Source organism: Coccinella septempunctata, chromosome 9 (genome assembly GCF_907165205.1).
Source record: "Coccinella septempunctata chromosome 9, icCocSept1.1, whole genome shotgun sequence".
NCBI classification, from domain to species: Eukaryota; Metazoa; Arthropoda; class Insecta; order Coleoptera; family Coccinellidae; genus Coccinella; species Coccinella septempunctata.
The window spans coordinates 15,539,552-15,551,279 of record NC_058197.1 but is presented as its reverse complement, the minus strand read 5'-3'; the positions used below and the strand labels follow the sequence as shown (position 1 = coordinate 15,551,279).

General features: G+C 40.8%; 3 protein-coding genes across 5 annotated transcripts; 2 read left to right on the top strand and 1 right to left on the bottom strand.

Annotated features, from left to right (window-relative positions):
- The first annotated feature begins 214 nt into the window (after positions 1 to 214).
- Positions 215 to 3,926, top strand: LOC123320618 (probable basic-leucine zipper transcription factor N). Of its 2 annotated transcripts, none has more exons than XM_044907980.1 (4): positions 215 to 1,030; positions 1,863 to 2,737; positions 3,160 to 3,596; positions 3,656 to 3,926. In XM_044907980.1, exons 2-4 carry the CDS (start codon positions 2,289 to 2,291, stop codon positions 3,916 to 3,918), a joined length of 1,149 nt encoding a protein of 382 aa, XP_044763915.1. In that variant the 5' UTR covers positions 215 to 1,030; positions 1,863 to 2,288; the 3' UTR covers positions 3,919 to 3,926. The 2 variants fall into 2 exon arrangements, with proteins under 2 accessions (XP_044763915.1, XP_044763917.1); XM_044907982.1 differs by lacking the exon at positions 215 to 1,030 and adding an exon at positions 1,365 to 1,785.
- Positions 3,927 to 4,013: 87 nt separating this feature from the next.
- On the top strand, positions 4,014 to 10,944 carry LOC123320020 (putative mediator of RNA polymerase II transcription subunit 12). 2 transcript variants are annotated; one of them, XM_044907158.1, is made up of 4 exons: positions 4,014 to 5,938; positions 7,937 to 8,286; positions 8,349 to 8,592; positions 8,649 to 10,944. In XM_044907158.1, the coding sequence occupies exons 1-4, from the start codon at positions 4,040 to 4,042 to the stop codon at positions 9,633 to 9,635; spliced, it is 3,480 nt and encodes a 1,159-aa protein (XP_044763093.1). In that variant the 5' UTR covers positions 4,014 to 4,039; the 3' UTR covers positions 9,636 to 10,944. The 2 variants fall into 2 exon arrangements, with proteins under 2 accessions (XP_044763093.1, XP_044763092.1); XM_044907157.1 differs by having other exon boundaries at positions 7,934 to 8,286.
- An 84-nt stretch (positions 10,945 to 11,028) lies between these two features.
- LOC123320424 lies at positions 11,029 to 11,676 on the bottom strand. The gene has a single exon (XM_044907743.1). The coding sequence runs from the start codon at positions 11,576 to 11,578 to the stop codon at positions 11,282 to 11,284; it is 297 nt and encodes a 98-aa protein (XP_044763678.1). The 5' UTR covers positions 11,579 to 11,676; the 3' UTR covers positions 11,029 to 11,281.
- Between the last annotated feature and the right edge of the window lie 52 nt (positions 11,677 to 11,728).

The window sequence follows — 11,728 nt, the reverse complement described above, 5'->3', positions numbered from 1 at the left end:
TCAAGAAACCAATATTACTAATATTAATTGTCCATATGAGAGCTCTGTTGAAATGAAAGTCTGACAATATACTAATTCCAATAATTAATGATTATCCCATCTTATAAAGGATCATAAACAGATAAATTCAGATTTATTTTCATGAATTTGATTCAAAAGACAGTAAAGAACAACTCGAAAGTAATTTAAATCTCAACTTTGAACTAACAATCCAAAAAGAATTCGAAGGATCTATCACACGCTGTATTTACATTATCAATAATAATACAAAAACAATATAACAGCAAAATTAACTGTTACCCTATAACACTACGCCACTGGTATGATATGTTGGTAAGTGAACAAGGCAACAGGGATCGGATACTACACACGTCGCTTTTGAATGTCAATCAATAATCAAAATCATACTTTTGTCCTTCCTTTTAAATAGGACTCATTGATATAACTATCCGTAACTCTTCAAGCAGTCCGAATTTCCCGAAAATACTCTGGAAACATCTATTTCATATTCTGATCTGACATATTTTCTCAGAAAAATCACGATGCTTAAGGGGATGACCCGTATAAAATCGAATAATTAAAGGTCTTATCACTCTACCATCAAATTATTGACGTTTATCCAAGTTCTGTTCTGTACTCTCCGTCTTCTTTTGTTTTATAGGAATTTTGACCTAGTTAACATGATACACCTTTGTTCATCTCAACACTCAAGATCGGAGTCAGATTACAATATTCAATCTTTTTATTGTTTAAACATGGCTCAAACGCCGCGGATAAATGACAAAACATCATTATCTTCAAAACATATTTACAGAACGATTACTTTCAACAAAAAGGCGGCTTCTTTACAGCCAAATCCCAAGGTGACATAAAGGCGAAAATCGGGAGTTATCGCCTTTTAACCTCACTGTTATAAAACTTATTTTTTTGTGTATCAAATGACGCTTCATCTCGACCAATCAAAACACGCATATCCCTGCTACATCTGTCTTGAACCCCGTTTTTGCTGGTGCAGTGAAAATTGTCAAAGGTATGTAGAATTTTATACATTTTAAGATGAAAAGCGTGGGGAACGCTATACTGGGATGAAAATGCCATTAAATTTATTTGAATACTACGCAAATTCAAAGGAAAAGGAGATGTCCATATCTATTTGGCTACGATTTGAACTGCTTACATTTTTATGTCACTATTTTATAACCTAAGATTTCTATTGATTTTCATAATTACATTCTTGATAATTCATCAATCAGTAGTCAATTTCCTGAATTAATTTTTTCATTGAGGAAAGGACTATATTTCACTAAATATTCGTTGTTTTGAGCTGTATTCCACAATTTCCACCATAAACTTCCCCTTCCACCTTTGACTTTCATTTGTTCTCGCCCCACTACTCGCGTTAATTCAGCAAGGTGATAAATGATTTTTTATTACATAATTCACTGATTATGTTTGGGGGCGTGGAATTTGAAATGAAAATGAAACCGGTGAAAGCTTAATAGCCCACGAACAAATTAAGGATCATAAGGGAAATATAAGGATTCAATCTTCATCTTATGCCGTTTGGACTGTTCCATTTTTAACGCCTGAGGTGGGGAAAGGTGTTGAGGGGAAGGAAGAAAAAAGGTGCATCGGAAAGATGGCGGTGCGATGATTAGTTATGTGATTGCAAATTTGCAAATTGTTTATAAACAAATAATATTGACATTCTTCACTTCCCAAGAAACTTAATAACCGTTATTTACACCTCCCCATTCATGAATTTCGATGTTTTGAGTGTTAAAAGTGCGTGTAAACTAGATAAATTTGACGTTAAGCGTAGAGGTTATGTTTGGGTACAAGTTTTTGTTCGTTTGTTTCAGGATTTACATGGGTATCTCTATACATTTATCCTAGAGAATTAAAATTAAATTCAATGAAAAATAAAGAGGAAGAGAAGCTCCTGAGGATTTCCATTCAACCACCCTTGGAAAACAGTGAAAACATGGCTACATTCTACCCTTGGAAATAATGCTTTCTTCATTGATAGTGTTTCTCGATTTTTTCAACGAAAAAATGGCCTTATTCGAGTTTGGATGAGTGATTTTCAGTGTTACAAAGGACCCTTCGAAAACTTCCTAAAGTTTCAAATATGCCTAAACAAAGACAATATCGGTGTATCCGATAACTCATACAAAGAACATTCCGTGCTAATTTATTTAAGTGAATTTAAGTTCGAATATGTCGTATTTAGATAGAAATTAACTGTGAGTGGTTTGTAATTAATTCTACAAGTGTGTTTTGGAAACATGTCTCAGACTCCATCGAAGCCTGGTCAAAAGATGTGTAAGTCCCCGAAGAATTCAACAAATTTCCACAATATCAAGCATGATAAGATCGAATACGAAAGTTTAAGTACAAATTGCACCGTAGTCGGTTCCAATAACTTGAATTTAGTGAAGAAGCCCCAGATCGTTACCAGTATGTCTCCAGCCTATTCGAATACAAATTCGAGTCCGGTTTATCCTGCGTCTCCATATTCTTCGCCTGCTAGCCTCAAGTCGCCATCGCCAAGTTTGAAGCCCCCAACACCGCAACCTCAAACGTTTCCTGTGATGCAGATTATCCACAACAACCATCAACTTCTGGCAAGGCCTATACAGCAACAACAGCAGAATATCATAAAGCTCAAACCGCATCTCAACATTTTACCGAAGCCAAGTGGCAGCCCACAACCCAGTCCTAAGGCTAGTGTCAGGTGAGTCGACTGAATTTTTTCCCTACAAATTGAAGCATTTTTCACTTGATTTGAGTTTGAATACAGAACTCATTCCGTTGACCTTGAAAGAAGCAGTTCTATCAGTCGATTATAAATACTTATTTTTATACAGTAGTTTAACCATAATATATGCAAAATTTGTTGTCATCTTGACTGTTGACGTATATTTCAAATACTTTCAAGTAAAAGTTCAGGTCCAATCTGGGAAATGAGAATGAACAAATTATTTCTAATATCACAAACAGTGGTAGGAGGACAAATCTTGGCTCTATTTATTGTTTAAAATTCATTGTCCTCCCATATTTTGGGCCCGTATAATTTTCTTGCATGTGTCATTTATATGGATCATAGAACTGTGTGAATTTATGACGGAAAAATAGTCTCATGTCCCAATTTTACAGTCCTCAAATAATGATACCGACGAATACCCATCAACAAGCAACCCTGATGCAGTCGGCTCAACCGTTACTGCTCAATCAGATGCCCATGTTGGCAGCAACCCCCGGGGTGCAATTCATCCTAAAACCGCAGTCTGGGCCGAAAATGCAAACGCACACTCCCCAGGGTTTGATACTTCAGCAAGGCAGCCAGCAGATTATCCAACTTCAACAACCACGATCTCAGCCTATGGTTAGGGTGTTGACCAACAGCGTACAGCTGGCACCTAGCAACGCAGGACCGACTACTTACGTTCAAATGAGCAATATCCCCATGAACAATTCCGGTACAGGCATGTCGGGACAGGCTGCCCAACAGCACGCTCAGAACCAGATGAAGAAGAAGCCAAAGGCTAAGGTCAAGAAGAGGTTGGATCTGGCTAACTTGATGAAATTATCCGGTGAGTGTTTCTGGACTTACTCAATTTCGGCATTTTATTCATAACTTGGGCCTTTGTAGGTATCGGGGATGAGGACGATATTCAGTTCGAGAGTGACACTTCGCAAAGCGAAAACGAGCACAATCCGGGGTCCACCACACCCCAGCCGCAGCAACAGCAGATTCAGATGCAGGCGAGCACAATCCAAGCCAACACTCTGCAAGCGCAGAATATCATGCACCAGGCGGATGGGAAGAAGTTGGGGAGTATACAGATTCAAGGGCTTGCCCAACCGACCATTAATACAGCAGCTACCCCTATGGTCCAGGTAAGAAATCAATAAAATTCGAACAATATGGTTTTTCTACTGTCATAATTATGTCATATGTCATTGTTAGGGATCATAGAACATTCAAGCTATTCTTATTTTTCTCCAGGTCCTCAACCAGAACTTTCAAGGCGGGATGATCTCGAATAACAACTCCCAAGCCTCCGGGCAGGCTGGCATACCTTTCAGCCCCTTCATAACCCCAAACTTCACGATAAACAACGGTTTGATGGTGCAGAGGAGCAGCGGGGGCTTCAAGTTGGCCATGGGGGAGGATGGGCGTTTCGTCCTACAGCACGACCCCACGATGAACCACGATCTCCAGTCGCAGCTGATCCTCCAGGGGATCATCGGTCTTAACGGCGGATTAGTCCTGCAGCCGTCCATAGATCAGCAGACTGTCCAACAAACGGTCCAGACGATACAGCAGCAAAGCGTGCAGACCATCCAACAGCAAACGGTCCAGAGCCAGACCATCCAGACGGTTCAGCAACAGACGGTGCAGCCTCAAGCTGTTCAACATTCGATACAGGCCCTCCAGCCTCAGATACAACAGCAGACGGTGCAGCAAACCATACAGCATCAGACGGTTCAGAGTCAGCCCATTGCTGCGATACAGCAACCGATGCAGATCGTTCAGCCACAACCGATACACAGCATGGCCTCGCAGGTGCAACCGACTGTTCACTCCATACAGTCCCACGTTCACAGCTTGCAGTCGCAGTTGCAGGGTCAGATTCATAATTTACTGCAACAACAACAACAGCAGCAGCAGCAGCAACAACAACAGCAGCAAAATCACATTCAGAACCACCAGCCGCAGAGCATCCAGACCGTTCAATCCACACATCAACCATCGGTGACCATGACTTCTCTACCGCAACAGTCTCCGGTTCACCACTCGCACCAGAGCCACTCTCAGCCAGTTCTGAAGGTGCAGCCGTTCCAGAAATCCCAGCTGCCGGTTCAGACTGTCCATCCGCAACCGGTCCAGTCCGTTCAGCCTCAGCCAATTCAAGCGGTGCAACCCATGCAAGCTGTGAATTCGCAGCAGGTCCACTCCCAGCTACCCATACAATCGGTGCATCAGAACCAGCAGAACATGGACGGGGGTAACCAGCAGCAACCGACTTCTTACGTTGTTAACTTGACTCCTGATCAACTTGAACAACTAAAGAGGAACGGTCAACTTACTGTCAATGGACAGACGATCTTCATGCCCAGATCCAACCAGTTGAACAAACAGACCGACAGTTCGATGTCGGAGAAGAAGTTGAGTCCGAAGATTAAACCGGTGAAGAAGGTGCACAAGATACAGGCCGTTAAGAGTTTATCACAGGATAACATCGAGTCTGTTAAACCGGTTATTACGATCAATCACCATAAGGAGGTTAAGAGTTCCATGCACAGCCCACAGAAGAACGTGATACAGCCTCAGGTTGTCCAGCCTCAACCCCAGAAACCGGCCCAGCCTTCGGCCATGGTTCAGCCTCAACCGATGGTACAGTCCCCCTCCCAGAAGCAGATGGAGAAGAACAAGATGCAGAACCAGCAGAAGGTCGAATCGAGCAGCAACCAGGAGGTGGACAAGCTGCTCGGTCAGATCCTGGAGGAGAGCAGCAACGTCAACATCGTGACCAACAACGCCCCGCCGCCCAATATGCAACACCAGAGGATACACGCCATCCAGTTGACGCCGCAGAAGCAGCAGCACCTAAAGAATATCCAGATGCAGATACAGGCGCTATCTAGTCAGCTGTCGTCGAGCGGGAACGCGGACATTCAGAACGCGCTGAAGAATCTGTTCGCCGAACAGCAGAAGATTTTGGCCACCGGGAAGCTTTTGCCCCCCGATAAGGTCTACTATCACAACAATCACTTGACGATTATCAATCCGTCCAGCATGAACTCCCCTCCGCCTGCCACCACTCCGGTCAAGATCGAGCCTCCCAGTCCGAGTCCCGTGCAGGCTATGCAGCAACACAGCAATAATAACCTCAGGAGGGGATCTACGGAGCCAGTGCCAACATATCAGGTACATATAAGTTTCGTTCTTTGAGCAACACTTATGTTGTGCACAATGATTGTGCTCATTTAATGCCTGAAATGAGATTGTGCTTGTGTTGTGCTTAAAATAAGCCTAATCTTAATTTACAGGGTGTCCCAAAACTAGTGAATCAAACGTCACACCATGATAAAGTAGATAAAATACTATCGAATGACACCAACATTAGTTCAACAAAAATGTACCGTTTCTGAAGAAACCTAACCTAAAGTTGCAGATTTTTGAACTATTTTTCCAATCACAAGGCCAGTTTGTGATCAAGGATAGCGTTTTACTCCCATATTATCACCCCTATAGAGGGGGTTTATTCTGAGTAATAAAAATCGTGTAGAAAAAAAAAATTGTTTTAATTTACATTTACTTAGTTTATCGATAAACTACTTGAAATAATTTCAATTAGGGGAGATAAAACAATCTTAGTTCAGTGTAATTTAAAATCGATGTCCTTTTTCACAAACCGGCCCTGTGATTAAGAAAAATAGTTCGAAAATCGGCAACTTTAGGTATTTTAATAAAATTCTGATTATCTTGGAAACAGTACATTTTCGTTGAACTGATGTTGGTGCCATTCGATAATATTTGTTCTACTCTATCGGGGTGTGACGTTTGATTCACTAGTTTTGGGACAGCCTGTAGAATATTCTGCATGGAATTTCAAAAAATGATTATTTCATGCATAAAATGAGATTATGCTTATTTTATACATAATATAGGCTTATGATCATTTTAAGCATCATGTTCTTCATTACCAAGGTTATGTTCATGTTATACAGGGTGAGTCTTCGACTCGTACAAGTATTTTAACAGTAGATTATTGAGGTCAAAAGAATCTTTTTCCTATACCATTTTTTCCGATTCAGCCCAGATGAAAAGATTAACTTCAGAATAACCAGCTAAATCTGTTACTTGACACATCTGTGGATCTTTAGACAGGATTGTATTCAGGATTTGTTTCCTAGGAACCAGAAAACTGGCAGAAATGAAATCAGTTTTTCTTAGGCCGGTCCTGAAGAAAAATTCAGCATAAACTAGTTATTGCAGAGAGTAATCGTACTAAATATCATAAAAATATATGGGGTGGTTCATAAATTGGCAAAATCAGTAAAACACTCTGTATCTTGATTATAAAAAGAGATAGACCCTTTGAATTTAGGTTATTCTGATCCTCTATCTACCTTTATTAGCTTCCGTCCATTTACCAATGAATCACCTAGTAGGTAAAAGACCCACACAAGTTTTTGACAAAAAATTACCACTCAAATTTTTTCACAACCCTGTCTACAGGGCGAGTCTTTCACTCGTACAAATATTGTAACAATAGATTCTTGGAGTCCAAAGAAACAGTTTCTCCTATACCATTTTTCCTGATTCGGCCCTGATAAAAATATACAGCCATTTTGAGTTCTCATAATGAGCTGTGCCACCCTCGGAAAACATAAATACCTTCAGAATAACTAGCTGAATCTGTGACACTACACATATGTGGATCTTTTAAACAGGATTGTATTCAGCCAAAGTACCCAATTTTTCAATTTTCTCAGATACTTTTTCATTTTTGAACATCAAATTACTCGAAAACGGAGCATTATATAAGAAAATATGAAGAACACTTTTATTTTACTAAACGTTCAAATATTCAGTAGATAGCGTTCAACTTAGTTTCAAGAGTTGGGTTCTTTGAATTTTTGGTATTTTATGGTACGTAATGGCCATAATGAGAAAACTGAAAGACGTGCTGATTCAGATAAAATGCTAAAGGAAAAAAGTGTTCCTTTTGACCTCAAGAATCTACTGTTAAAATATTCGTACGTGACATACACTCACTCTGTATATAAAATTATGATTATACTCAGATCAATCAGCCCCATTGCATGAATGTTTCGAAAAAAATCAGTACATCACTATTTCATTTCACTTGAAGGATGTTTCGTTCTCCGAATTTTCATTTTGTTCTTTATTCGACAGCAGGTCCCCACACCGGAATCCCTGCCCAGTCCCAGGGTGCCCAGTTCGATGCCTCCGTCGGAAACGCAACACCAACACCACCACCAGCACCAGACTAACCAACAGCAGCAGCAGCAGCAGCAATCCAACATGTCGCAGAACTTGTTACAGCACAGCCACCAAACGCACACTGTCAATTCGCAACATAACGTGATCATGTCGAATCAGCAGCAGCAGCAGCAACAACAGCACCACGGCAATCAGGCCATATTGCCCAAGACCTCCAACGTTGCCACCACAACCACCAGTATGCCACCCCCAGCTCAGCTGTCCCCGCAGCAACAGTTCAACTCGATAGCTAAAAAGGCACAACTGTGAGTAGTTTTTACCACCGATCCAGAGTGTATTTCGACTAATTCACTTGCATTTTTTTTAGTATCGAGGCTCAACTGGCTCAAGATCAAGCGGGGGCTGTCAAACCGGATGTACAAACGCCCTTCAAGGATAAGAAGGACGCTTGCATCAGATTGATAAGGTATCACTGCATGGATCAACCGGTACTCTCTCAGAAGGATCTCAACAAAGCCGATGAGATATTCGAGCATACCGCCAAGCATTTCATAGCCAAGTACGATAAGATGCAGGACAAGTACAAATATTTACTCCTAAAGGAAAGCCAGGTGAGTTTTTTCCCTAATCCAATTGGATTTGTCTTCATTAAACAAAAATATTACAGAGGCAAGTCCGAACTTCCGAGCTGATGATGTTGGATAGGCTATACCTGGCCGAAGAGCAACAGTCGCTGATGAGGCTGCGCCAGGAGGCCGAAGAGGCGCAATTCCTCGACCTCAACCCCATCCAGGAGCCGGAGACGCCGCTCAACCCTCACCAGAACCAGGCGATGCGGTACCTGCACCACCTGTCCCAGAACCACAACAACCAGCAGACTCAGGGCCAGTACGGTCATCAGATGGGGCTCGGTCAGCAGGGGTACCAATCCACACATCACGGTGCCAGAATTTCGGGGCCTCAGCCGCTCCAGCAGAATCCGCAGGGCGGCCAGCACCAGACCAACCAGGGGCAGGGTCAGAATAACCACCACCAGACGCTGTCCAGTCAGAATAACCACCACCAGCAGCCGGGACAGAGCCCTGGTTCGTACCATCACTTGTCGCAGCAGCCGGCAGACCTGCACGCGGCCTCTAGTCATCACGTGACCCTGCAGAACCAGGTGGGCTCGATGAGCAACGAGGAGTACGACGAGTGGACGTGCATCCAGCGGGAGCTAGGCTGTTTGCCCGGGGACGACCACAAGCAGAACTTCGTGGAGACCGGCAACGAGCACCCGAACAACAACGCCCATCTAACGACCAAACGTTCGGCCAGTAGCGATTCACGTCTGGAGACCCTGAAGAGGTTCAGGGTGGATAAACACCATAAAAAGACTACGGACGGTGTACATAACAGTGTTAATAGTGTTGTACAAAGTGTTAGTAATAATTTATCGCAAAATACTCATTTAACGATGGCAGGTCAGTCGTGCATGACTAGCCGTTATCAGAACATGTTCGAGGGTCAGAGTCAGCACCACGGTTACAGCAGCTTGGAGACCGAGGACGGTATAGAGGGTAAAAGTCTGGACGAGCAGGTCCAGTCGGCCATCGATTCGATTCTGAATCTTCAGCAGAATACGGCGTTGGACCTTGATAGTATACTATCATGACGGTATGTATAATATGTGGGATTCTCTATTCCGTTTGGCAGATATGTGATCTTCAATTTATTGTCGATGGGACGGTTGTTAAAATAACTAAATGATCCATGCCGGAAACAAATATGGTCCTCTAACAATCTCATTTTTCGATGATTTGTATTCGAACAGCAATAACGATATATATATCGAGATTTTTCCCAGACAAATATAACGAGTTTTAGTTTGAAACGAACACAAGGGCATTCGGCGTTATTCTAACAACCGGGCCTATGTATGGTCTATTCGAATCGAATCTGAGATTTTAATTTATTTTTTGGGTAAGGATTATCTGTCTGCTCAACAATTTTTAAATAAATGGAGATCAGTATAATCAGAGCGGTGTGTACATATTTTATGTAATAATTTACAATGGAAGATTATTTCGACTCCTACGTATTTTCTGGATTCTCCCACATCTAAAACTGGTAGATATACCTTCGGGAGTCTCACTCGTACAGAAAACTGTACTTCAAAATATCTAAGAATCACAATTTTGCTTTAAATAAGGAGCACAAAGGAAGTTACCTCAAATTTCTTCAGAAACGTTTGAAAGATGTTAATGGGAAACCTCGTGTTGGGAATTCCAGAAAGTACGGACGAGAATTCAGATGAGCATTAATTTATTGTCGGAACATACTCATTTCGAACCCCGGAACGGGGTTTGGAAGCATGTCGATCGGTAACTAGGAATCTAGTGTTTTGTTATGCCAGTAAGATTTAAATTATTCGAATATTCCAAATGAAGAAGAATGTACAGCTTTACCACTACTCTGTTTTTTTTTAAAACGATGTGATTTATTTTTGAATTATATTTCTTTTAATTATTCGGCTTTTTGCCAAAATTAACTTAATTTATTTTGTTGTTATTTGATTATTCAGGATGTGAATTTATTCGGAGATCTCTTAGTCATTGTGATTGATTTTTAGATTTAAATATTCTGATTATACTGGTGTCCTTCGCTTTTTAACAGTGTTAACATGCCATTCGTTTTTTAGAGCTAAACTTAATTGATAAAAGTGTACGTTAGGTACAAGAAATGGTAAAGTGAATTTTTAAAAATTTTTGTCATTGTTATCAGCTAGGTACCAAGTTTTACGGACACATTGTAAATAAAGCCACTCTTGATGACACTGTAAAAAGCCTCTGTTGTAAATATTTTATTTATGTACTTAGATTATTATAATTTTCTGAGGTATAATTATTATTAATTAAGACTGACTCAGAAATTTTGGTTCCTACCAGGAAAGTATTTGAAAAGAATAAAAAATGATTATTCAACTTGTGGTATTTTTATTAACCCTTCATCTTCAATTCAACAGGAATGATAAATAATATTCAGTTTTATTTTTCTAATCTTCTTTATTAACATACATCATAAACAGAAATATCCAAACAAATTTCATTGGATAAGTCGTACAGGAAAGAATTAATACAATAAATATTCTTAACTCAGTTTCCTTATGAAGAACCATGTTTAACCGTCATATCCACCATATACTTGCTGTAAAAATCCAATAAACACGTTCCGGATGTTACCAAGACTTTCAAACTTCGCGAATTTTAAGGCGTCTTCTCATTGACTACAGACTGTTCCACCTTTTCAAAGATCCATCTTTCACATAGCGTTGTGAACCCCAAAAAGAAACTCGTCCAGTTCCTTGAGGAAGTTGTCATCGGTATTCTGAAGTGGTAAATCGAACTGTGGAAGATCTAGCAGTTCGTCTTTTTTGGGGGCTGGTGGTTTGGGAACCTTCTTTATATCCTTCAGGTTTCGTCGTCTAATTCTACACTTATGGTGTTGAGCAGGAAAAGGGCAATTCAAGTCTATGCAGATTTCAACTGCTTCGTGGAAGTTTATCTGTTTCCATTCCATCGCTTTCTGACAAACGGGGCACAAGGCTGGTTGTTCCATCTTGTTTTCAACTCAAATAAATGATTTCCACTAAAAATAAAGTAAAACTGACTGAGTTCAACTGCAAATTCGTTTTATTCACTATTCACTCGTTATTATTCAAATTCTAGGTTAGTTTATAACATAACCTCAAAAATTAGTAACAACGAT